Source organism: Macaca fascicularis, chromosome 9, assembly GCF_037993035.2.
Source record: "Macaca fascicularis isolate 582-1 chromosome 9, T2T-MFA8v1.1".
Classification (NCBI taxonomy): domain Eukaryota; kingdom Metazoa; phylum Chordata; class Mammalia; order Primates; family Cercopithecidae; genus Macaca; species Macaca fascicularis.
Genome location: NC_088383.1, coordinates 18,240,117 through 18,265,257, shown reverse-complemented (window position 1 = coordinate 18,265,257; position 25,141 = coordinate 18,240,117). Strand labels below are relative to the sequence as shown.

The 25,141-nt window shown below is 40.3% G+C and overlaps 1 protein-coding gene across 2 annotated transcripts in view; it reads left to right on the top strand.

The window, feature by feature from the left end:
• Positions 1-25,141, top strand: part of ST8SIA6 (ST8 alpha-N-acetyl-neuraminide alpha-2,8-sialyltransferase 6) — a 131,696-nt gene that overhangs the window by 92,720 nt on the left and 13,835 nt on the right. For both annotated transcript variants that reach the window (XM_065520384.2, XM_015455613.4), the window contains one exon: positions 539-625. In XM_065520384.2, coding sequence (XP_065376456.1) covers positions 539-625 — 87 coding nt within the window. The remainder of the gene's footprint in view (positions 1-538; positions 626-25,141) is intronic.

Genomic DNA, 25,141 nt, shown 5'->3' with positions numbered 1-25,141 from the left:
TTCTCAAACTATACCACTCTAGCTATAGATTTTTACGTCAATAAACTTCTCTCTCAACAGTTCAATCCGGGTGTTGAATATACAGTTCAAAATTATAACTTAGTATAATTATTTGGAGGAAATTTTTGTCTATACATTCCGAGGTAAATATGTGAACTTAGAGTCTGAAAAAAATCTATTGAGTATGTATTTATGGCAAACATCTATAAAACATCTATAAAGATATATTTATTTGTCAATTATTTCAAGCCAAGGTGCAATGTCCATAAGATATATATGTGAGTTGGTGTGTTGTCATGGTTTTTAATACTACACTTGGCTTATGATATGTGCAAGTTATAAATCCCTAAACCAGCATCATAATCATTTACAAATTGTATTTTCTCAGTGTTTTGAAATGAGTGTGATTTTAATTATTTCTGCCTCATCTTGTATCATAAAATATTTAGACTAAAGTGAGTAGATTATAAAAGTATCTTCTAAGAACACTCACATATGAGATGGTTATTTTCTAATTCTATTGACATTTAATTTTTAGGTATTCAGAGAACGACTACCTTCAGATTATCACAGATATACAGAGCTGTCCATGGAAACGGCAAGCAGAAGAATATGCAAATTTTAGGTAATTTTTTTCATAAATAATATGAGATTTTAAAAGTGTCTTGTTCATTTGCTTTGTAGAGAAATAGGCAATATGTTATTAAAAAGAGAAGTAGAACCAACCCCAGCTGGCAATGAGGCCGACTGAATTCTAAGACCCTGTCATGAGCCACAGGGCATTCCATCTCCATTTCTTGTGTAGAAATTTGCATTATGTCACTGTTTTAATTACAGGAAATGCCAAATTCAAGAGAAAGATTTTATTATGTTTTTAAGTTATATTTTAGAAGATGTTGTGTTTTTTGGTACCACTGATATTTGGTATTTATTTATTTAGTAAATAAAATATCATAGTATTAAAGAATGTTTGGAAAACATAATAATCTATAATCCCATCACTTTAGAACAACAACTTCTGTTTCTTCCAGTTTTTCCTCATTCACTTTTTAACACAAGTGACATTCATGGGCGTGAGTTGCTCTAAGTAATAACCCAGAGAGGAGGTGTCACTTGACCATTATAGGGCTGTGGTTGGAGAACTTGTAGCCCATCCAGACAGAAATTAACTTTGTCAAAGCAATATGCAGTGAGGGAGCATCAATACTTATCTAATAGTTCTTACCCACTATACCTCCACATATCATAAATCAAGGTCAGTTGTCTCTGTGCTTGCTTGGTCTGGATTGTTCTGGTTTTTGTTTGAGGGAGGCTTCTTTTCTTTTTTCTCCTCCTCCTTCCTCTTCCTCTTCTTCTTCTTTCTTCTTTCTCTTCTTTCCTCCTCCTCCTCCTTCTTTTTCCTCTTCCTCCTTTTCTTTTCTTCTTTCTTCTTTCCTCCTCCTCCTTACTCTTTTTCTTCTCCTTCCTTCCTCCCTCCCTCCCTCCCTTCCTTCCTCCCTCCCTCCCTCCCTTCCTTCCTCCCTCCTTCCCTCCTTCTCCTCCTCCTGCTTCTTCTTCCTCCTCTTCCTCCTTTTTTTTCCCACATTCTGATTCTTTCCTGTACATACCATTCCAATTTTGTCCTATGCCAAATTCTTTTATCCTATTACAATCCAGAGACATGTCTTTATCTTTACTTATTATTTTCAAAGTTTACTTGAAGCATTAAACTTGTAAAAAATATTACTAAAGAGACTTTGTTTTCCCCTAAAATACTCTTAAGAAATATCTGCAGTATGGTTCTCTTTTTTCATATGGGAAGGCAGCTCTTCTTGTTTGCCTTATGTAGTGGCTCTGCCTGTTCCTTCTTTAGCAGAATATGCTGGTATGATTGGACCAACTGCCTTTGATTCTGCTGCCAATGTGAGGAGGGTTCTGCTCCACCCCCAGTAGGTGAAAGAGTACCTTCCTGGTGGTGTCAAAGCTAAAAATGGGTATCTTCCCTCCACTGGGTAGACACATGGATATCATGACTTCCTGCAGGATACCATTAAACATCTTTCCAACCTGATATTTTAGGAAGAGAGGCTGGAAAGGGGATTCCTGTTTATTTCATTTCCAGGACGTTTTATGCCAAATCCAATCTATTTAAGACTGGATTTGAGAGGTCCTGGTGGCAGGAAGATGAGATTGAAAATTGCACAATCATAACCTAAATGATCACAGGGTTAGCAAGTGATAACAGAGTCTGATTTTCTGCATATACAGAATAGACAAGAAGAGGGAGAGATTCAGGTCGTGAGCTACTGAGGATCAATCTAAGATAATTAGCTGGAAAGATAGATTTGTAATGACTGTAATGATCCAAGTAGGGAGTATAGGAGCTTTTACTTGTGGCTGTTAAGTTGAGACCAAGCCTCCTGAGAGTAATGAAAATAAAACAAAGTATACCAAACACCTGTGTGAGGACACTGGAGCGCCACCAAGGCAGGGAGAATTTAAAGGACTAAAGCCCAGAAGGTGAAGGGAACCCATCAATTTGGGCTGGTTTTTCTTATAAAGAACTTGCCGAATACAAAAGCAAAATTTGGCTGAGAGGCAGAGAAGCTGAGCAGAGCTTCCAGCAATCCCTGGAAAAAACACTGTTCAAAAGAACTGAAGGCCAACTTTGAATCCCTGGAAAACCCAGTTTTTAAAATAACTCAAGGGGCTGGGCGCGGTGGCTCACACCTGTATTCCCAGCACCTTAGGAGGCCAAGGGATCACCTGAGGTCAGGAGATCAAGAGCAGCCTGAACAACATGGTGAAACCTCATCTCTACTAAAAATACAAAAAAAAAAAAAAAAATTAGCCAAAAGTGGTGGCACACACTTGTAATCCCAGCTACTCAGGAGGCTGAGGCAGGAGAATCGCTTGAACCCGGGAGGCAGAGGTTGCAGATCACGCCATTGCACTCTAGCCTGGATGATATGACAGAGCAAGACTCCGTCTCAAAAAAAAAAAGAACTGAAGGCCAACTTCGAATCATTTCCATTCTGAGTTGGATTTAGATCCGCCCTTAGCTTAAGAGCAAAAGGAAATCCCCTTCTTGGGGATTCTTTTGGGGGAAAGGTAACCCAAGAACAGGCACAGACACATTTATTTATTGACTTGAATATTTATTATATTGTAATGTTCTTTTTATGGGCATATTTCTAAACTAAATTATAGAAACCCTCAACAGAAATCTATGCAATTAAATCATAATAAACCACCTACTTTCCTAAATTTTTACCAATATAGCTAGCCAAATCTGGGGAATCTCTGGCTTGTTTATAATGCCGGTATTATAGATATGTTCCCTGTAATTATAGATGTCAGGTAGTTAAATTATTTTTAATTTTATTTACTTCGAGTATTTTATACCAACCAAACAACAGAAAAATCTACCTGGATTTCAGTCTAAGAAATTATTGCTCTTCACAGTCTCTCCCTCTGATTTTTAGAAAAATGATGGATAATCCTTTGCTTGAACGTGACACTCAGCTATTTGAGAATAACATTGAGATGCTTAAATTTAAATTAAACATGATATGAGACACCCTCTACTCCTCCTTCCCCACTTCTGCTTCACCCTTGAAGGCTCCTTTGTGAAACTCTGGAAACTTCTGGTAAGCAGGTTTTATCCCAGAAGATCAGTAGCTTCAGTAATTAGTCTTAGATTCCCTAGGTAACTTGCATGGTAATTACTGCATTAGTTTCTTGAATGGTTTTCTAACTTAAAAGAACCATATTCATTTGTGTAACCAATTACAGAAAACTAATAGGTACACAGTAACAGTGCTTAATTTCTAGTTTACTTCCCTGCTCCCCCCCACCCCAAGAAATACACACACTATTATTTTGTTTCTTAATTTCTTTTGGAGCCACTAATACCATTTGATTTTTTTTAGACATCCTCACATTTCAAAGAGATGAGTTGGAATCCAAGGTGACTGAATATTATCAATCACATATTTACTGAAAACTTAGTGGCAGGAAACAGTGCTGTTATGTCAACCCACACATTTATGACTCATGCAAATGAGATACCTTTCAAATGACTTGTAAAACAGGTATTTTGTGCCCGATTACTTTGTTACAGATAACTATTACATGGTGGCAATTTTATTAAATCTTGAATTATCCCCTCGGGTTTGATTACATTAAAATTTCTTGGAAATTATTCCTTTGTCTTTCTTGTGTTGGATATGTGAGAAAAGATTCCCGTACTGTATTTGTAAATTCATTGATATTTCTAAAATAACAGTCACTGTGTTGCTTTCATTTTTATTTTCGCTCTTTGAAGAATATAGTGTTAAACAAAATACACATGCATATCTACCACATATGTTAATTGTTTTAACTATATGACATTTACATTATTCAAACCATGCCATTTAATGATTTAACTTTGTGAAAGGACATAAATTATGAAAAGAGATGGGATAAGTTAATCAAATTTTTGCATTAGATAATAAAACTGGAAAACCACACTTAGTCTTACCACAAAGTTTTCAGTTATTTTCTGAACCATTTCTCCAAAAGCAATAGTATTGTTTGATTTTGGTAAGTGTTTTGTGAGCTTACACTTTTTCTTTTCTTTTCTTTTTTTTTTTTTTTTGAGACGGAGTCTCACGCTGTTGCCCAGGCTGGAGTGCAGTGGCGCGATCTCGGCTCACTGCAAGCTCCGCCTCCTGGGTTCATGCCATTCTCCTGCCTCAGCCTCCTGAGTAGCTAGGACTACAGGCACCCGCCACCGCGCCCGGCTAATTTTTTGTATTTTTAGTAGAGACGGGGTTTCACTGTGGTCTCGATCTCCTGACCTTGTGATCCGCCCGCCTCGGCCTCCCAAAGTGCTGGGATTACAGGCTTGAGCCACCGCGCCCGGCCACTTTTTCATTCAATTAACATTTATTGAACCTTATTATGTTCCAGGCATTTTGTTCTGTGAGACAAAGTTCTTGGAGAAAACCAAAAATCATCTCTGCTAGGGGCTTCTTTTGAGAATACAAGACTAAGTTCATTTTTCTGAGCCACTATTCTCTTCTAAATGTTTGCTGTTTACAGTTCATACAGGGTGACTACATTGACAGCTGAAAGCAATACATATTTTGTTTTTTTTTTTTAATTTAAGAAGATGTATACTTTATGATAGGTGATTTGGGTCAGTTGTCAGATTGAAAAAGCTTTTTTCTTTGTTTCCTCTGCATCGAGACCATTTTTCATCATTAATATACTGTCATATCATCTTCTATTTGTCATTGCCATACAGCGTGCCTGTGCATTTAGAAAAAGCAACAAAAACCACACCATGTCATTACTTCTGCCGTATTTAATAACAGAAGCTAGCTCTTGCACATTTAGGGATTAGCTCCTCTCCTTGGTCTTCAGAATATAAACCTTGCCATCGAAGTGTATAGAACTCACATGGCGTTCACTGGTCCTCTAAATTCTATTTCAAAATTTATCTCCCAAGTTTTACTCAGTATTACCTATATATTTTTATGTTCACATGTCAAATAAGCTCCGTTTTAGGCTGCCTTGTGTTTCAAATTCTCTTTTCCTTATATAACATTGCTTGCCATGTCTTCACTGGTACATTACATTGTTTACATTGGTACAATATCCCAGCAGACAGATCTTTCTCCAGTGTTTTAACATTATTCCTTCACTTATAAGTTTATATTTCAATTGCCTTTCTATCCTTTGCTTTAATCATCATATTCTTTTATATTTCATTTCACCTTGTGTTAGTTCCGACATTCTACTCACATATGTCAGCTGATCTTTTATAAGCTTAACAATATCAATGTACACATTAGCTGTTAAGCGAAAAACTTAGACATGTGAGTTGCTGATTGAATTTGGACTTTTTGAAGAGTTTTACTTATTATTCTTTTAAATTTAAATGTTTATTTTTAATTGATGAATATTGTATCTATGGAATAAAATATGGTGTTTAGATATATGCATACATTGTGGAATAATTATATCAGGCTAATTAACATATCCATCAGCTCACATGCTTAGCATTTTTTTTATAGTGAGAACTTTTAAAATCTACTCTTTCAGCAATTTTGAAATATGCAATACATTATTAGGAACTATGGTCACCCTGCTGTGCAATAGATCTTGAAAATGTATTCTTTCTGCCCAACTGAAACTTTGTATCCTTTGACCATCATCATCTCATTTCCCTTGCCTCCCAGTCTCTTGTAACCACCATTCTACTCTGTACTTCTCTAAGTTCAACTTTCTTAGATTCCACGTGTAAGTGAGATCATGCAGTATTTGTCTTTCTGTGCCTAGCTTAGTTCACTTAGCATAATGTCCTCCAGGTTTATTCTTAGTGTCTGCAATGACAGAATTTCCTCATTTTTTAAGGCTGTATACTATTCCACTGTTTGTGTGTATATATACACATATATATATATACACACACACATATATATATATATATGCATTCAACCATTGATGGACACTTAGGCTGATTCTACATCTTGGCTATTGTGAATCATGCTGCAGGAAACATGGGAATGTAGACACCTTTTTGACATATTGATTTCGTTTCCTTTGGGTATTTATTCATTTTCTTTCTTTAGCTGTCATGTTACGTGGGGCCCTAGGAGTTTGGGTTTCATCTAATATGTGATGGTGGAAGAATGTAACGTAAAATGAAGGCTAAATACACATGTCCTGGTTACAGTACTAACAATTTTTTTTTACTTTTATTTATTCTGGAAGAAATTTAACCGCCCCCCGCCCCCCGCCATTTAACAAATGAAGAGGTAAAGGTTCAGAGAGTTTAGGTGAATTTTCCAAGGTGTCATCACTAGTAAATGAAGGAACTGGATAGCTAATCTTGGAATTCTCAATATCCATTGACCACTCTGCCATATCATGTCAAAAATGATTAGTGCAGTGGACTTGTACAGGATAGATAGGACAGGTGGCCTCTCCTGCACTAGGCCAGGTGCGAAGTGATGAAGACTTGGACTGCGAAGCCTAGTAAAGCAATTAGAAGAGAGATGCTGGGGTGGGGGCAGGGAACACTCAGCAGTTCCAGGGAAAGGGAAAAGTGGCAAGATGATGACATGAGGCTTCTCCAGTTGTTGAAGTCTCATAATATTCTTGGCTTTTCTGAACACAATGTCTTCCATTTTGCATCTCACTAGATTCATTAAGGGGCAATCACTGATGTCTGACTTTCCGATTCTAAATGTGTAGGTCATGCCACCTTCCCAATTTTTTTAGGGAGTCAGGAGTTTGAAGATCAAACTCTACTCTGAGATTAGTGTCCCAGATTAACCTGAACCAGGGCTCACTATAAGTGCCACTATCTTATCTGTCAGTGTGATGTCAGCCGGATGATCACACAGACTACAGGCATCTGCCCTCTAGGTTGCTGGGATTTTTCCCAATGTACCAAGTGGCTAGTTCAAGAGACAACTCTGTTTTAACGGAGGTATAGATGTACTGCTAAATAAAAAGGTGGTGTCTATTTGAAGCTCTTAATTTTCTTCCAATCTATTAGGGCTGAAATGGTATGTTTTCCTGCCTTTAGAATCCCTGAATCACTGGATTTCTTAGATCATTTTTGTTTTGTTTTGTTTTGTTTTGTTTTGTTGTGATGGGGTCTCACTATGTGGCCCAGGCTGGTCTTGAACTCCGGGGCTCAAACGATCCTCCTGCCTCAGCCTCCTGAGTAGCTGGGGCTAGATCATTGTTTTCTTAATAACACAAACTACTCCTTTAGTTTGAAGCAAGCATTCATCGTGAGCCAGTTGATTGTAAAATCACAGTATGTCAGCATGCCATCTCGATTTTATTTTTTGTTTCATTTCTTAAACACTCAAAGATGCTTTGTCCTCCTCTACACAGCCAAATCCGGGAAGGAGTTGTCCATACCCACTCTCTCATAGTACCTTCTACTTAATCCATGACCTTCAAACTGGTCACCATGAACCATGGTGAATCCTTCTCATCTACTTCTTGCCCAGTAACTGGAGGGACCATGGACTTTGGTCACATCACTCCAACAACTTCCACCCCTGCCCCAACCAGTTTAGAACCAGTTATCCCCTCCTCTGGGAAGCCTTCCCTGGACAACCTGATTAAGTCATTGCTGCCATACTATCCTGAAATTCACCTTCATTACACTAGCCGCAGTTAATAAATTTTCATTTGTGTGTGTGTGTGTGTGTGTGTGTGTTTAATTTACAGGCTTGGTTAATCTGAGCCATGTGTTTTATGGAGTGTATCAGGAGGAATAAAGGATCTTTCTAGGTGGTTCAGAAAATAGGTCAAGACTCACTATAGGAACTAGGAGTTGGAAAGGGTTGAGGAGTACAGTCTGGTTTCTAGGCTCAGCTTTAAGTTGACTCCATGTGTCTTGTTTGTTTCAGGCGTTTTATTATTGATGTTTCTTGTTTGTTATCCCTAATCTTTCATTTTCTTTTAAATTTGGTCTCCCTGTAAGTGAATGAATTCGTACTAGAACATCTTAAAGGCACCATTTTACCTTTGCTGCTGGTTATTGATGGCAACATCTTTATTCTTATTAGGCTAAGCCACTTTTCCCAGCCAGTGTCTTTATCAGTCAAATGGAAACAATACATACCTGTGTGAGTTTTTATGAACATTCAACATGTCAAATGCTCAGTACAGAGGCTGTTACATATTAGAATTTCAGCACATCGTAGCTATTGTGATTATTTCCAGTTTAATTTTTCTGGCTTACAATTCATATTTTACTAACTAGTTTAAACTCTTGGTATCTGCAATAAATACAGCAAGTCTATGATGGAGCAGTAGCGCTATAATAGTTTCTGTTCCAGTCCTCTGCCTAAGGGGATGTGTAAACATTTATAAACCCCAGTCTTGCTTTTATGATCGTTTCATATGCATCACCACGCGCTTGGTAAGGTCCAACCCTTCCTGTTCAGTTCCTTCCGTTCGAACTTTCTTTGGTATTTTCATGATGGAAAGTAGGTCACACGGAGCAGAAAGTATTAAACTTCAACTTTCTAGGTTATCATCTTTCTGTGCATTATTTTCTATAGAAACGGACTTACCTTTATATGGACTGTCTGTGGCTTGTCCCTCCCTTTCAAGATGGCCGGTCAAACCACGGGCTCTGAGGTCTAATCAGGAATCGCTCTGAATTCCCTGAAAATTAATCAGCTCGAGTATAGGCAGAGCCAAGAGTTACGCTTCCTGCCCTGTCCCCAGATTACTTAGCCCTTGCCTAGGGCTAAATAAGGGCTGACAACCCAGGGTAGGAAGGGATCATTCTTATTTGAGATTCTGCTGGGTGAAGCCTAAGGGCAAAGATGAAAAGTTAGGATTTGGAAGGGAGCCAGAAGCCAAAAGCAGTTCCCAGAGGCCAAGCAAAAACAGAAGCTGAGTGCAGGGCTGAAGCCAAAGAGCAGAAGATGATGAATTCCACAGTGAACCGTGGGAGCTGTCCTGGAACAACGCCTGAGATGTGCGCTGGCTTACGGCCCCTTTAGGTATGTGAACCCGGCTCATTTAATGACCATGAGCAGAAATGACCTGCCTCCCTGTTTCTCCACCTGTGCAAGACACAGTTTCCCAGTCAGAGCACAGATGAAGCTCCTTGAAATACACGTGCATTGCTGGTCCTTGCTGAAGCCTACAGTTAGGACTTGGTCTGGTAAATTGAAGTTCATGAAATAAGATCTTTTATAAAAGACGGTGGCATAAATACAAAATATACTGTGAACATTTCCCTTAAGAAATTAGCACGTTGGTGTAATTACACATAAGACTGATTCAGCATTATAATTACAAAACTGTTTTCATAGGATTCAGTATTGATTCAGGCTCTCAATATGTTGCCAGACAACGTCTGCAAAAAAAAAAACAACAAAAAAAAGTTTCCTACTCTTCCCTTTTCCTTCCCTAAAAAATCTAACTAAATAAAAGTTTATAATCCGTCAACAAAACTTGGTTTCTTTACATTCTCTTCTTCACACATGGAACAATAATGGCAGTGACCTAGATTTTTTTTTGTCTGCAAACTAAACTATATTCTGAAATCTTAACATTAATCATAACTGTTGATTTTGTATTTTTAGAACTTGCATTTTTCACACTTACAATCGGCTTTAATTTCTTTTTTTTTTTTTTTCTTTTGAGACGGAGTCTCACCCTGCCGCCCAGGCTGGAGTGCAGTGGTGCGGTCTTGCCTCACTGCAACTTCCTCCTCCCGGGTTCAAGCGATTCTCCTGCCTCAGCCTCCTGAGTAGCTGGGACTACAGGTGCCCGCCACCACGCCCGGCTAATTTTTTGTATTTCTAGTAGAGATGGGGTTTCGCTGTGTTAGCCAGGATGCTCTCAATCTCCTGACCTCGTGATCTACCCACTTCAGCAGGCATGGGACACCCATGCAATTAGAGCTCTGGGGGGTCCTTGCAAGTCACTTCTGTCACAGTTTTATGCTCATTGCAAACGGCACCTGAAGGCGGCCGCATGGGTGCACCCCTCACCTCTTTCCAATGATTTCACAGTCCCACTTTTTCACAATCTCACTCCGGTTCTGCAACGTGATCCCATTTTTTTTTCTTTACAAGTCTTAGCATGAATTAAAACCACAACAGGTCACCACCTTCATTATTAACCTATCGTGGTCCTCTCCCCTCTCTTACACTACTCTGTGTGTCAGAAAAAGCACCATCCTTCTCCCAGTGGCCTGAATCAGAAACCCCTGCGTGACCCTCGCTGTCTTCTTCAGTGCCCGTTTCTAGTCCGTCGCCAAACTTTTGCTAAAGTCTTACACCCTAAATATGTTTTAAACCTATCTTCTTTTTGCAATCTCACCACCCATCTCTGGTCTGGGTTACTTGGATAGCTAATTGTCTGTGTCTACTTGGTTAGGCTCTAGTACCGTTATTTAATCAAATGCTAATCAAAGTGTTGCTGTGAGGTATTTGGTAGATGTGGTTAATATCTACAATCAACTGACATTAAATAAAGGCACTTACCATTGTTAATGTGGGTGGGTCTCATCTCAATCAATTAAAGCCCTTACAAGCAAAAACTGAGGTGTCCCAGAGAAGAGGTAGTTCGACTTCAAGATTGCAGAATCAACTCCTGCCTGGATGTGCAACCTGCAAGCTTACCCTACAGATTTTAGATGTGTTAGCCGTTGCAATTGTGTGGACCAATTCTTGAGTCTCTTTAGATAGATAGATAGATAGATAGATAGATAGATAGATAGATAGATACATACATACATACATACATACCTACATACATACATATATACACACATAGATACATAGATAGATAACATAGATAGAAGACAGATAAGTAGATGATAGATTGGTAGGCTGTTGATTCTATTTTTCTGGAGAGCCCAGACATACATAGCTATTGTTCTCTCTTAACTGGCATCTTGGTTATCTATTGCTGCATAAGGAACTGCCCCCAAACTGATGGCTTGTTTGTTTTCAATGATTTCATATTCTCTCTCAGTTTCGTGGGCTGCCTGGACTCAGCAGGGGAATTCTTTTCTTGTTGTTGTGACTGTTTTTGAGACAGGATCTCACTCTGTCACCCATACTGGTGTGCGGTGGCACCATCACAGCTCACTGCAACCTTGACCTCCTGTGATCAAGCAATCCTCCTGCCTCAGCCTCCTGAGTAGCTGGGACAGCAGGAGCACGCCACCAAGCCCAGCTAATTTTTGAATTTTTTTGTAGAGATGGGGTTTCCCTATGTTGCCCAGGCAACTCCTGGGCTCGAGCGATCCTGCCATCTCAGCAAGGTGTTGGAATTACAGATGTGAGCCACCACACCCAGCCCAGGGAACTCTTAATGGAGGGCTTTCATAGGGTTGCAGTCCACTGAGTCATCTGAGAGCTTGCCTGAGCTGGACGTCCAAGATGTGACACTCACATGTCAGTTCAGTTACCACTGACTGCTTACTAGGAATTCAGCTAGGGCTGCCATCTAAAGGATCTTCAAAGGAGCCTCCACATGTGACTTGAGCTTCTTGCAGCTCAAGAAGACTCAATTCCTTGGGGGAATGGCTGGATTTCTTGGGGAAGTGTCCAGAGAATGAACGTTCCAAGAGATCCAGGCAGAAGCCACAACACTTTTTATGACCTGGCACTGGAAATCCCAGAATGTCACTTCTTCTGTAGTATTCTACTGGTGCAAGTACTTTCTAAGGCCAGCTCCAATTCAAGGGGAGGAATTTTAGGTTTCATTTTCTGACATGTGCATGTAGGGAGAGAACGAGTTCATGGTGGCCACTGCAACACTGGGTCATTGCCTATCCTTCTAACTGATCAGTGGGATCTTTCTGCAGACCCACTAATCTATCCTCACTGAAGCCAGGGTGCACATGCTAAAATGCATATCCCGTGTGTCACTTCCATAACTAAGACCCTTCAATGCTTTGCCCTTTCCCATAGAAGAAATCCACATTGTTGACTTTGTGATGCCTATAAAACTCTTACTATAGTTCTCCAGCATTCTCCACCTAGTTCTCCATCTCCCAAGTCACACAGGATTTCTTTCAGAATTTTGCACATTCTATGCTCTCTCTCTCTCTCTCTCTCCTCCCGGCTTTCACATTCTCTCCTTCCTGCTTCTCAAACAGTCTTTACCCCTCCATCTCCTTCTCTTGCCTCACCTGGCTAGTTCTGTTTATCTTTAAGTTTTCAGCTTAAGCTTTGTGTTTTGTGGGGAGCTGTCCCCAAACTTTGGGTGGCTTAGGTACCTTCCAACATGCTCTTGACCCCATGGCTGGCCCAGTTCCTTGGGCTTGCATGACTATGAAATTGGACTCAGCCAAACTTGCTTGTACTTTGCTTTATTATGGAGCCAGCAAAATATAAACACAAGATTAAGGATTCAAGAGAGTGGATTGTCCCACTCAGAGCAGCACCTGAAGTGCTCCAGGCATCTCAGTCTCAAAGGTCCACTGTTGTGACAAGAGGAAGCGAGCTTTTGTGCTGCAGTCTCACCCCTCCCAGCTCCCTCTGTGAAGCCTCAGAAGTATATAGTAGGCCTGGCCTAGCCCAGCTCTTCCCTCCTCCTCCCCCTGTTGCAGTGTAGACTGACAGCACCATGTTCTAATTGTCTGCTGTTGTCTCTCTCCCACTAGCTAAGAGTTCTCCATGGGATGTTCTCTGTCTTTTTTTCTGTTACATTCTTAGTAGTAAGAACAGTAGTAAGTGCTTGATTTGTTTATCCATTCATGTCCACGTGAATTACATTTGTTCTTCTGGGTATTTCCATCCTATCTTTTTGCAGGAGTTTGTCTTGGTTTACCCAGCCCCAAGCAATCTGTTGCCTGGGCAGGGATTTCCTCCCCTAGCCTTGACCCCATGCACTTCAGTTTCCAACCTGCAGCCCCTTAACCTGTATCTGGCTGGGTCTTCCCTGGCCCTTTCGAGGGAGGGATTTGGGCACTGTTTCCCTCTTTTATTATGCACATAGCTGTGGATATTTAGCACAGCTTAAGAATATTTGATCACAATTTCCAAAATTTCCGAAGATGTAGACATTTTCCCATGAAGGACAGATGATATGGTTTGGCTGTGTCCTCACTTAAATCTCATCTTGAATTGTTGCTCCCCTAATGTCCATATGTTGTGGGAGGGACCCAGTGGGAGATAATTGAATCACTGGAGTGGTTTCCCCCATAGTGTTCTCATGGTGGTAAATAAGTCTCATGAGATCCAATGGTTTTATTAGAAAAGTGATCCAAGTGGTTTAACTTACTCTCCTTCTCTCTTTGCTTGCCACCATGTGAGATGTGGCTTTCCTCCTCCTTGCCTTCTGCCAGGATTGGGAGGCCTCCCCAGCCACGTAGAACTGTGAATCCATTAAACCTCCTTTCCTTTGTAAATTACCCGGTCTCGGGTATGTCTTTATTAGCAGCGTGAAAACTTCTAATACAACAGAGTTTATTCATGTCTTGTGACAGTGACTGTGTGGGCTTTCTTCTTGACTTTTACCCCCTCTGTGCATCTTTGCCATGGTTTATTTGTGTATATGTCAGACAACAATTACAGGGATGTAGGGCAGTATTAAGAGCACACAGCTATTAATAAACCCTAGACTGCCTGCATCCAAGTCTCAGTAATGTTGTTAGCTAGCTGTGTGACCTCAGGCAAGTAACTTCACCTCTCTGACCCAGCTTCTACATCTGAAAGATGGGGACAACAACAGTGATGATAATGTGCTTTCCTCATAAGGCTCTTTTAAGGATTAAATAATATATAAAATGCTTGGAAGAGTTCTTGAGACAGTAAAAGCCATGCATGTATTTATTATTATTATTTATGCATCTATAGACATGAGCCTCAAACACACGTTTCCCTTTTTATGCTCCTATCTGAGCCTCTGTCTGGCATCTCTCTTTCTGGGCCTTTTCTGTGGAACGTTCTGTCTGTGTAAACCTGCTCCTCTGTGATCTTGTGTTTGCATTTCTGTCTATTTCACATGTCTCTATATCCTTGGTTTCTGTGGGTGACTGTCTTTTGCCTTCTGTCTTCATCTCTTCTGTTTTTCTCAGGGCTCTCTTTCTGTGTTTTATTTCATGTGTCCATCACTTTTCTTTCCTCCTCTGTTTCATGAAATGTTCAACTGTTTCTTCTTTTTTTTCCTTGGTTTCTGCACAGTCTTAGTTTGCTCTTTCTCTTTAACCTCTCCACCTCTCTTCTGCCAGTACCAATAACATCAGAGCTGAAATTTAGAAACTATTTTCTGAGCTCATTAAATAGTTTTCTATTCCCTTTTCAAACATTTATGAGCTTATGAATACAATATTTTCTATGGCTCTCTAGGGGGGAATCAAATTGTTCTTTGCTTGCACAACCGTCTATTGATTTTTCTTCCTGTGGTTCAGTGACCCTTTGTAGAGAAAAGACTCCCTCTATCTTGCTGACTTTTCTTTCTGGACCATAGTTAACAGCCATTGTTCACCTTTGTTACCTTGTTCAGAGGCTTCTTCCATCTTCTGCTTCTCATCTACATTGTGCTGTCTCAGGAGCAAGATGAGGAGAGGCTGGGGGTCCAGGTCATTCTTTGGCATATCCCCAGAGCCTAGCACAGTGCAAGGCACCTGGGATGCCCTTGATGAATATTTGTGAAAGGAATGAATTCATTTGGGAGTACTGAGGTTTAGGGGAAGACCAAGAAGAGCGTCTCATATCGAGCCATTATCATAACGCCGTGCTGCCTTTGTCACTCTTATTTTTATTTTTGAGGGGGTGTCTCTGGCACCCAGGCTGGAACGTGGTGGCATGATCTCAGCTCACTGCAGCCTCCATCTCCTGGGTTCAAGCGATCCTCCCACCTCAGCCTCCTGAGTAGCTGGGACTACAGGCACCCGTCACCATGGCCGGCTAATTTTTGTAATTTTAGTAGAGATGGGGTTTCATCACGTTGGCGAAGCTGATCTCAAACTCCTGACCTCATGATCCACCCGCCTTGGCCTCCCAAAGTGCTGGGATTATAGACATGAGCCACTGTGCCCGGGCTGTTCTTTCCACCTACTAAATATATCTCAAGTCTCCTTCCTCCTCTTTTCAACTCTAAAATTACTCGTTTCATGTAGGCCCTTTTAATCTTTAATTAGGTGACTCTAGCAAAAGCCTCGCAGCCAAGTCCCAGCTGACATTCCTCCCTCTGATCTCCTTCCACTGCCATCCATCCTATACGACCCAAAGAATTATCCTCAAACACAGGTTTATTCATTCAATGAGGAAATATCTATCAAGTGCCTCCTGTGCTGGGTGCTATGTTAAAAGCTCCATCACAAAATCTCCCCTAACTTCCAGGTTGGTTAAGTGTTCCTCCCCTGTGCTGCTCTCACAGCCTCATATTATGGTGAAATGATACTTAAATACCAGTGATGCTTTGTGTCTGTCTCTCTTAATACACTTAAGCTCCCAGAGGGCAAGGCCCGTTCATGTTTTATTCATATTTGTATTTAATACTTTGCAAATTGTAACACCACGACCTTGGGCCATGGCCATCACTGCTGGCTGCTCAGTGAATGTGGGCTGAATTGCTGTATATATTGGTGTTTGTCTCAGTCAGCTTGGGCTGCTGTCACCAAATGCCATAGACAGGGGGTTTAACAACTCACATTTATTTCTCATGGTTCTGGAGGCTGTGAAGTTTAAGATCAGGGTGCCAGCATGGTTCTGGTACGTTCTGGGTGAGGGCCCTCTTCTGGGTTACAGACAGACAGCTTCTATTTTTTTTTTTTTTTTTGAGATGGAGCCTTGCTCTGTCACCCAGGCTGGAATACAGTGATGCGGTCTCCACTTACTGCAACCTCTGCCTCCTGGGTTCAAGCATTTCTCCTGCTTCAGCCTCCCACATAGCTGGGATTACAGGTGCCTGCCACCACACCTGGCTAATTTTTTGTATTTTTAGTAGAGACGGGGGTTTCACCATGTTGGCCAGGCTGGTCTCGAACTCCTGACCTTGTGATCCGCCTGCCTCGGCCTTCCAGAGTGATGGGATTACAGGCATAAGCCACCGTGCCTGGCCCCAGCTTCTTACTCTAACCTCACATTTATCAGAGCTCCACTTTCAAGACCCTAATCACATCCCAAAGACCTCACCTCCTAATACCATCGCACAGGGGCTTTGGGTTTCAACATACTTATTTCGGGGAGACGCAAGCATTCTGTCCATATCAGTCCTCATTCTGTAGCTTGAAGCTACAGATTTTAAATCTAATTATTCCTTTACCTTATGGTCCTTAAAATATTCAAAGAGAGCTATTGAATCCCCCGAATCTGCTCTTCTCCAGCTGGGACATTATTAGTTCTTCACCTACCATGAATTTCAATCTGTTCCCTCCAGACAGGCCCTGGTTTGTCAATTGCCTTTGAAAGTAAAGCTTCCACAACAGACTCAAGCACACCAGGCATGGTTTTGAACATTACAGAGTAGCACGTATCTCTCTCTTCCCTTTGTAGGCACGATTCCTTTAAATACACAGTTTCAGATCATGCTTGGAAGTTTGGAAAGCCAGTGCACACTACTGGGTTCTAGAAAGTCAAGCAAAAGCCTGTAAATCTTCTTCTTGCCTTCAATGGCCTCTAACCAGAGATGACTTGTTCTCAACCTCCAATACCAGAGTATTCTTTCTCTCTCACCTTCTCCAGGCCTTGCCTCCCATAACTGCACAACGCAAGCCCAGAGGCAAACACACAGACTCCTGCAAAGTCTAGAGCAGTCACTGGGACATGAAGACTGTGTGTGGAGGCTGGGCAGCTAGGGTGCAGGGGGTGGGTCTTCTACTCTATGTGACAGCAATGGAAAGGCTCCTTGAGCCCAGAAAGCTCTTTTATTTTTTGTTAAAGAAGTTCTTCCAAATACGAACTTGAGAAATCTAGAAAAATATTTTGGGTTGTAAGATACGGTGGCTCAGGTAAGAACATTTTAATTTCCCCCATTGCACACCATGGTTTTGTTGGAAATAAATTTTTAGTGCCACAAAAGAAATAGCACTCAAACATAAATTTTCTCAGCAAGGCAATTTTACTTCTATAGAAGGGTGTGTCTCATGAATGGAGCAATGGCGAGAGCACACCTGAACAAGGGAGGGGAAGGGGTTCTTATCCCTGACACAGGTAGCTCCTACTGCTGTGACATTCCCCTGTTGGCTAGGGTTGGACTGCACAATCTAAGCTAATTCCGATTGACTGTTTTAAAGAGAGCAGGGGTACGAGCCAGAGTGGCAGGATGAGCAGTTTTTGCAGGAAATACAGTTACAGAACAGGTGACTAAAGGTGACTCAGGTCAGAGCAGGTGACCAGGCGTGACTCAGGACAGAGCAAGTGACCAGAGGAATAGATGTGAACTACTGGTTACAACTGGTAGGAAGGTTGTTTACTGAAACTAGGGGCAAGGAGACAAGGAGAACGAGGAAGTTAAACTTTAAAATGGAGAACAAAGAACTGAACATACTGACATACTGATTCTTTGAAGAGAAACTTAGAACTCACTGTATTTAACAGTTCTTTGCAGTACAAGCGGTGGCAGTGGCTTTAGAGGAAGAGTTTGAATTCTGGGTTTGAATCTTTGCTTTGCTACTTACTGCCTTACAAATCATCTCTAAACCTTTTTATTTTCCTTCCTACTGGATCACAAACACTATAAAGGCAGAGACAATGCTTAATTTATTGACCAATGTGTAGCCAGCACTTCTCATAGAGCTCAATATTTAATAGGTGCTAAATAAATATGAATGAGTGAATGAATATGTCATATATGACCTTCTTAACTTTATTATCCTAAGTTATCCTCATCTATAAAATGAGAATATTAATTGCATCTATTTTGTAGGGCTATTCTAGGGCTTAAGTGAAATAATCTACGTAAAATATCTAGCATGCAGTGAGAATGCACGAAATGTTGGTTATTGTTATTATTATCGGTCAATCCATGAATTACATGTCAAATAGGGCAAGAAGAGAGGCAAAAAAAGGGGGCATCAACAGGAGAGAGGCAAGTGCTGGATTGTTGGCTTATGTATGCTATGTTTTCATGAAGAAAAAGAAATGTGGCTATTTTAGAAGTGGTTTGGATGGTAAATAAATCCTTTGACTTTCTGCTGGTGCTTACATTTTAAAACTCTTTTTCCTAGGACCCTCATTAGATTCATAGAAAATGAATTCTGGAAAGGTAGGTCTTTATCAATACCTAGACAGTGCCTGCAGCCTCTACCTTATGGGAACTTTTTCACATCTCATTAGGGAGGCTCAGAGTTTAACAAACAGAAGAGGTGCCTGGGAGTCATGGGTTTGGGCCTTTAGGTCGTTAGTATTCAGGTGTCCTGGGTCTGTGAACTGTAAGCCTTAAGTAGTCATTAACACTTCATGGAAATCCAGGAAGCACTGAATTTAGAACTGAAGAAGAATTTTGACCTGAGACTTGAAACAAATAAAAACAAACAACAAAAGAAACAGAAAAAGAAAATAGCACCTACAGTGAAAAAAAAACAAAAAGGAACTTTTACAATTTTAATAAAGATCCCTTTCTCAAAAGGAATTTGTAATGCAAAGATGATTTGACATCTGGATGCAAAGGTGATTTTGCAGATCTTCGAGTCCATCTTTATAGATCCAGGTGAAAAGCATTAAGTCAGATCCTCCCAGAACCAACCTACTCCTTGAAAGTTAAGCATTTTTCAAAGTATATGAACCTTCCTGAATTCCAGAACTCGGTGCAGTACAGAAAGTCCCAATTCTTTCCTGGGGGGATGGGGGGCAGTGTATTCTCTTTTGAACCTGAGTTGCACGGAGGAAATTGCTCAAGGTAGAATGCAAGAAGAATTAGACTCTCATCAAGCCAGAGGCTTCTTTTCAGTTTATTTTAGGGCACATTGTTCAGGTCACCTGATAATCCTGCTCCCATAGGGCGGCTTATATATCTTCCATGTAAAAGGAGAACCTCAAATGCCTCAGTTATACAGGCTTTGAAGCAAGCATTTATATGTAAGTTGCATGGTGGCCTTTGAATTGAGTCTAGGTAGGTTTTCAGCAAGATGCTACCAGCAATACTTCGGGGGCAACAACCTATGCTATGGTTACCATTTTGGAAAGGATTCTAGGGGAAGAGGCTTAGATAATGGCATTTCCCCGGTTACAACATACTCTAGTGTGAACTGCAGAGAACTGAACGTCAAAACACAAAGGTTTGAGTTGTTTACAACCTGCAGGCTTTGGTCATATAACTTACCCTCTCTCAACCCCAATTTTCTCATCTTTAAAATGGGAATAATAACCAGGCATGGTGGCTCATGCCTGTAATCCCAACACTTTGGGATTTTAGGGCTGATGAGAAATAGAGTAATAGAGATAAAAATTCCATTTTGTTTTATTTGTTGTAAGAGCAACACTGGCTCTTACTCTCTGCCACATGGATGAGCTGGAAAGTGACAAAGACCGTACACTTATCACTCTGCCACTGCACACAAAAGCTGGAAAAGTCCCCTTAGCCTGTGACATCTTAGATTATAATTCTGATATTTTTCCTGGGAGATTATAACGAGTGCTTTGGGGTTGAATGTTGATTTTTGATAGTGAGATCTTCAAAAGTTGCAAGGGGAATGGCTAAACCAACCCTGGTACATCCATACCACGGAATACTACTCCAGCAATAAAGAACAATCTGATGCTACACAAGGTGTGTTAGTCTGTTCTTGCACTGCTCTAAAGAAATACCTGAGATGGGCTAATTTATAAAGAAAAGAGGTTTAATTGGCTCACGGTTCTGCAGGGTGTTCAGGAATCATGGCTGGGGAGGCCTCAGGAAACTCACAATCCTGGCACAAGGCAAAGAGGAGGCAGGCACATCTTACATGGCTGGAGCAGGAGGAAGAGAGAGAAGGGGGAGGTGCTACCCACTTTGAAACAACCAGATCTCGTGAGAACTCAGTCACTATCATGAGAACAGCAAAGGGGAAATCCAGTCCCGTGATCCAGCCACCTCCCACCAGGCCCCTCTTCTAACACGGGACTACAATTCGTCATGAGGTTTGGATGGGAACACAGACCCAAACCATATAATATGGCAATATGAATCTCAAAAAACATTTAGGCTGTGTGAAAGAAGTCTTACATAAAAGCGTACGTGTAGGCCAGGCATGGTGGCTCACGTCTATAATCCCAGCACTTTTGGAGGCCGAGGCAGGCAGATCATCTAAGGTCAGGAGTTTGAGACCAGCCTGGCCAACATAGTGAAACCCCATCTCTACTAAAAATATAAAAATTAGTTGGGCATGGTGGCGGGCGCCTGTAATCCCAGCTATTCGGGAGGCTGAGGCAAGAGAATCGCTGGAACCTGGGAGGTGGAGGTTGCAGTGAGCTGAGATCGAGCCACTGCACTTCAGCCTGGGAGACAGAGTAAGACTCCATCTCAAAAAAAAAAAAAAAAAGGCATACATGTGATATAATTCTGTTCATAATACTAGTCATATACTAGAACAGGGAAAACGAATTTGTGGTGAAAAATCATCACAAAAGTGTCCTCTGGGGCTTGGCGGAGGGTCTGGAGATAGGAAGTGTTTGGAGGTGACATGCACTCAGATCTATAATTTACTTTGAATTGCAACAAGTACCACTATAAAATTGGATTAATGGACAGATACACAATAAGGCAAAAATAGTGAAAAGTTAATTGTCAAATCTAGCTGCTGGTTATTCAAGTGTTTATTGTCCAGTTCTTTTAACTTTTCTAGAGGTTTGGAAATTTTATACGATATTTAAAATATACAATTTCAGAAAAAGGCCCAGGGTGGTGGCTCAGGCCTATAATCCCAGCACTTTGGGAGGCTGAGGCAGGCAAATGACTTGAGGTCAGAAGTTAGAGACCAGCCTGGCCAAGGTGGTGAAACCCCATTTCTTCTAAAAATACAAAACATAAGCCAGGCGTTGTGGTGCACGCCTGTAGTCCCAGCTACTCGGGAGGCTAAGAATCTCTTGAACCTGTGAGATGGAGGCTGCAGTGAGCTGAGATCCCACCACTGCACTCCAGCCTGGTCAACATAGTGAGACTCTATCTAAAAAAACATTTCAGCAAAAACTCTATTAATATTTTTAAAAAGCATAAGAGGAGATCTGATTTAGTGTTTTTGGTGATGCAATATTCTTGTAGGCACTGAATATCCTTAGAGAAATTATTTGCCAAAGGTAAATGAGGATTTATTATGTTGCCTTTTCTCAAAATGCTGGATAAAAGAGCCATTACAATTATATACAAGTAAGAATTTCTGAATTTGCAATATGTCACACAAATTTTTATCAAATTAAACGTATAATTAAAAACTACTTAGTATCATGTTTTTGACTACATACCATTTATTTTCATCTTTTTCTTTTGTTAATCTCCATGAACCATCTTTTTTAAACGGTAGATTGTAAAATACAAAAAGAAACAATAAATGGGCGACAGAATCCAATTAAGAAGGACATACTATTTTAACGAATATTGTAACTTATCTAAGTTAACTGATAAGAAGTATTATTAAAAACCTTAACTTTGAGGTGCAAATATCACCCTTACTTTTCATGCCTTGAGAATTATTGGAGTTTAGAAGACTAAATTTTAGATGACCTTGACAAATTAGAGCATTGTATTTTTTCAAAAGGGCAAAATTCAGTAAAAACATGTATGGAAGCTTACTCTTAAGGACCAAACTAATAATAGAAGTGTGGGCTGAGGACGGACTATTTCTAATGACTCACTACCATCAACATTTCTTTTGAATATTCACTGACTCTTGTCTTATGACTGAATCTGGCTTGGATACAGATTTTTCAGTAATATGGAGAAATAAGTTGAGGTTGAAAGATAAATGAGATGACTAAAATCATGAAAAACTGGTTGTATGAGGAAAACCTGAGAGAAGGGAAAATTCTGTAAACTCTTCAAGACCGAAAAAAGCTAAAGCTTTGCCTGATTTCCATTTTCAAGTACGTGAAGTATTTTTATAAGGAGATTCTATGAAAACCTAACAAGGAAAATGGATTTACATTAAAACATAGTTGCATTGTACAAATGCAGAAATCTCTCTGATTGTAAGGTTGATTAAACCCTGGAACAATTATCAAGAGACTTTAGGGAGTCTACATCGTTGGAGAATTGAAGAAATGAAATATGAATTCTAAGTAGTTCTGCATGCATCTGCCAGAGGTTGGGGGTTAACTCAGATGATCCTTGAAAGCACTTCCTAGGTCTACATTCTAATAATAATGTTTCACTCCATGGTAATCATTTTGAAATGTAGCTTGGTATTAATTTATGCTTCTCTGGCCTTTCTATAAGGAATAGCAACTTTAAATTTGCCTCAGTTAAAAATTCACTGTATTAGATATTTCTTTTTTTATTGGACTTACAATAAATGATTATGTATTGTTTTAGTGACTGTGATACTCTTCTTAACTTAGTTTCTGTATTTTATAATTATTATAAAATCAAAATGAATCCTCTCATTTTTTGTTTTTAGTGTTATAACAGTATTATCAGAAGAAACTTTGTATTTTTAAAAATGTTACATTCATGAGCATTTTCTATTGATAAGAAGGTTCCTACCTGAGTATAAGTATGTTTAACTGCTTTGCCATTGATCTTGCCAAGTCACCATGCTACGATCCAGGGTCAGTTAGAAGTCTAGTGAGATTAAAAAAAAAAAAAAAAACTACCAGGTGCAGTGGCTCACGCCTGTAATCCCAACACTTTGGGAGGCTGAGAGCGCAGATTACTTGAGGCCAGGAGTTCAAGACCAGCCTGGCCAACATGGTTGGACCCTGTCTTTACTAAAAATACAAAAATTAGCTGGGCATGGTAGCAGGTGCCTATAGTCCCAGCTACTCAGGAGGCTGAGGCAGGAGAATTCCTTGAACCTGGGAAACAGAATTTGCATTGAGCTAGATTGTGCCACTGCACTCCAGCCTGAGGGACAGGGCAAGACTCTGTCAAAAAAAAAAAAAAAAATTGGCTTTTGTTGCAATTGCTTTTAATGTTTTTGTCATGAAGTATTTGCCCACGCCTATATCCTGAATGGTATTGCCTAGATTTTCTTCTAGGGTTTTTATGGTTTTGGGTTTTACATTTAAGTCTTTAATCCACCTTGAGTTAATTTTTGTATAAGGTGTAAGGAAGGGGTCCAGTTTCCGTTTTCTGTATATGGCTAGCCAGTTTTCCTGGCACCAGTTATTAAATAGGGAATCCTTTCCCCATTGCTTGTGTTTGTCAGGTTTTTTGAAGATCAAATGGTGATAGATGTGTGGTGTTATTTCTGAGGCCTCTATTCTATTCCATTGGTCTATATATCTGTTTTGGTACCAGTACCAGGCTGTTTCGGTTACTTTAGCCTTGCAGTGTGAAGTCAGGTAGCGTGATGCCTCCAGCTTTGTTCTTTTTGCTTAGGACTGTCTTGGCTATATGGGCTCTTTTTTGGTTCCATATGAAATTTAAATTAGTTCTTTTGAAGATTGTCAGTGGTAGTTTGATGGGAATAGCATTGACTCTATTAATTATTTTGAGCAGTATGGCCATTTTCACAATATTGATTGTTTTATCCATGAGGATGTAATGTTTTGTCATTTGTTTGTGTTCTCTGTTATTTCCTTGAGCAGTGGTTTGTAGTTCTCCTTGAAGAGGTCCTTCACCTCCCTTGTAAGCTATATTCCTAGGTATTTTATTCTCTTTGTGGCAGTTGTGAATGGGAGCTCATTCATGATTTGGCTCTCTGCTTGTCTATTGTGGGTGTATAGAAATCCTTGTAATTTTTGCACATGATTTTAAACTACAGAGCTTCTGCATGGCAAAAGAAACTAGCATCAGAGTGAACAGGCAGCCTACAGAATGGGATTTTTGCAAACTACCCATCTGACAAAGGTCTGATATCCAGGATCTACAAGGAATTTAAACAAATGTACAAGAAAAATGAAACAACCCCAGGATGTGGACAGACACTTCTCAAAAGAAGACATTTATGCAGCCAACAAACATGAAAAAAAGCTCATCATCAATGGTCACTAGAGAATGCAAATCAAAACCACAATCAAATACCATCTCACACCAGTCAGAATGGCAATTGTGAAAAAGTCAAGAAATAGCACATTGGGAGGCTGACGCAGGCAGATCACTTGAGGTCAATAGTTCGAGACCAGTCTGGCCAACATGGTGAAACCCTCTCCCTACTAAAAAAAATTAGCAAGGCCTGGGTGGTGCACACTTGTAATCCCAGGTACTCAGGAGGCTGAGGCAGGAGAATCGCCTGAACCCAGGAGGTGGAGGTTGCAGTGAACCTGAGATCATGCCACTGCACTCCAGTGTGAGAGAGAGTGAGACTCTGTCTCAAAAAATAAAAAAATAAAGTCAAGAAATAGATGCAGTTGAGGCTGTAGAGAAATAGGAACGCTTTTACACTGTTGGTGGGAATGTAAGTTAATTCAACCATTGTGGAAGACAGTGTGACGACTCCCCAAGGATCTAGAACCAGAAATACCATTTGACCCAGCAATCCCATTACTGGGTATATAGTTAAAGAAATCTAAATCATTCTACTATAAAGGCACATGTACATGTATGTTTATTGCATCACTGTTTACAATAGCAAAGACATGGAACC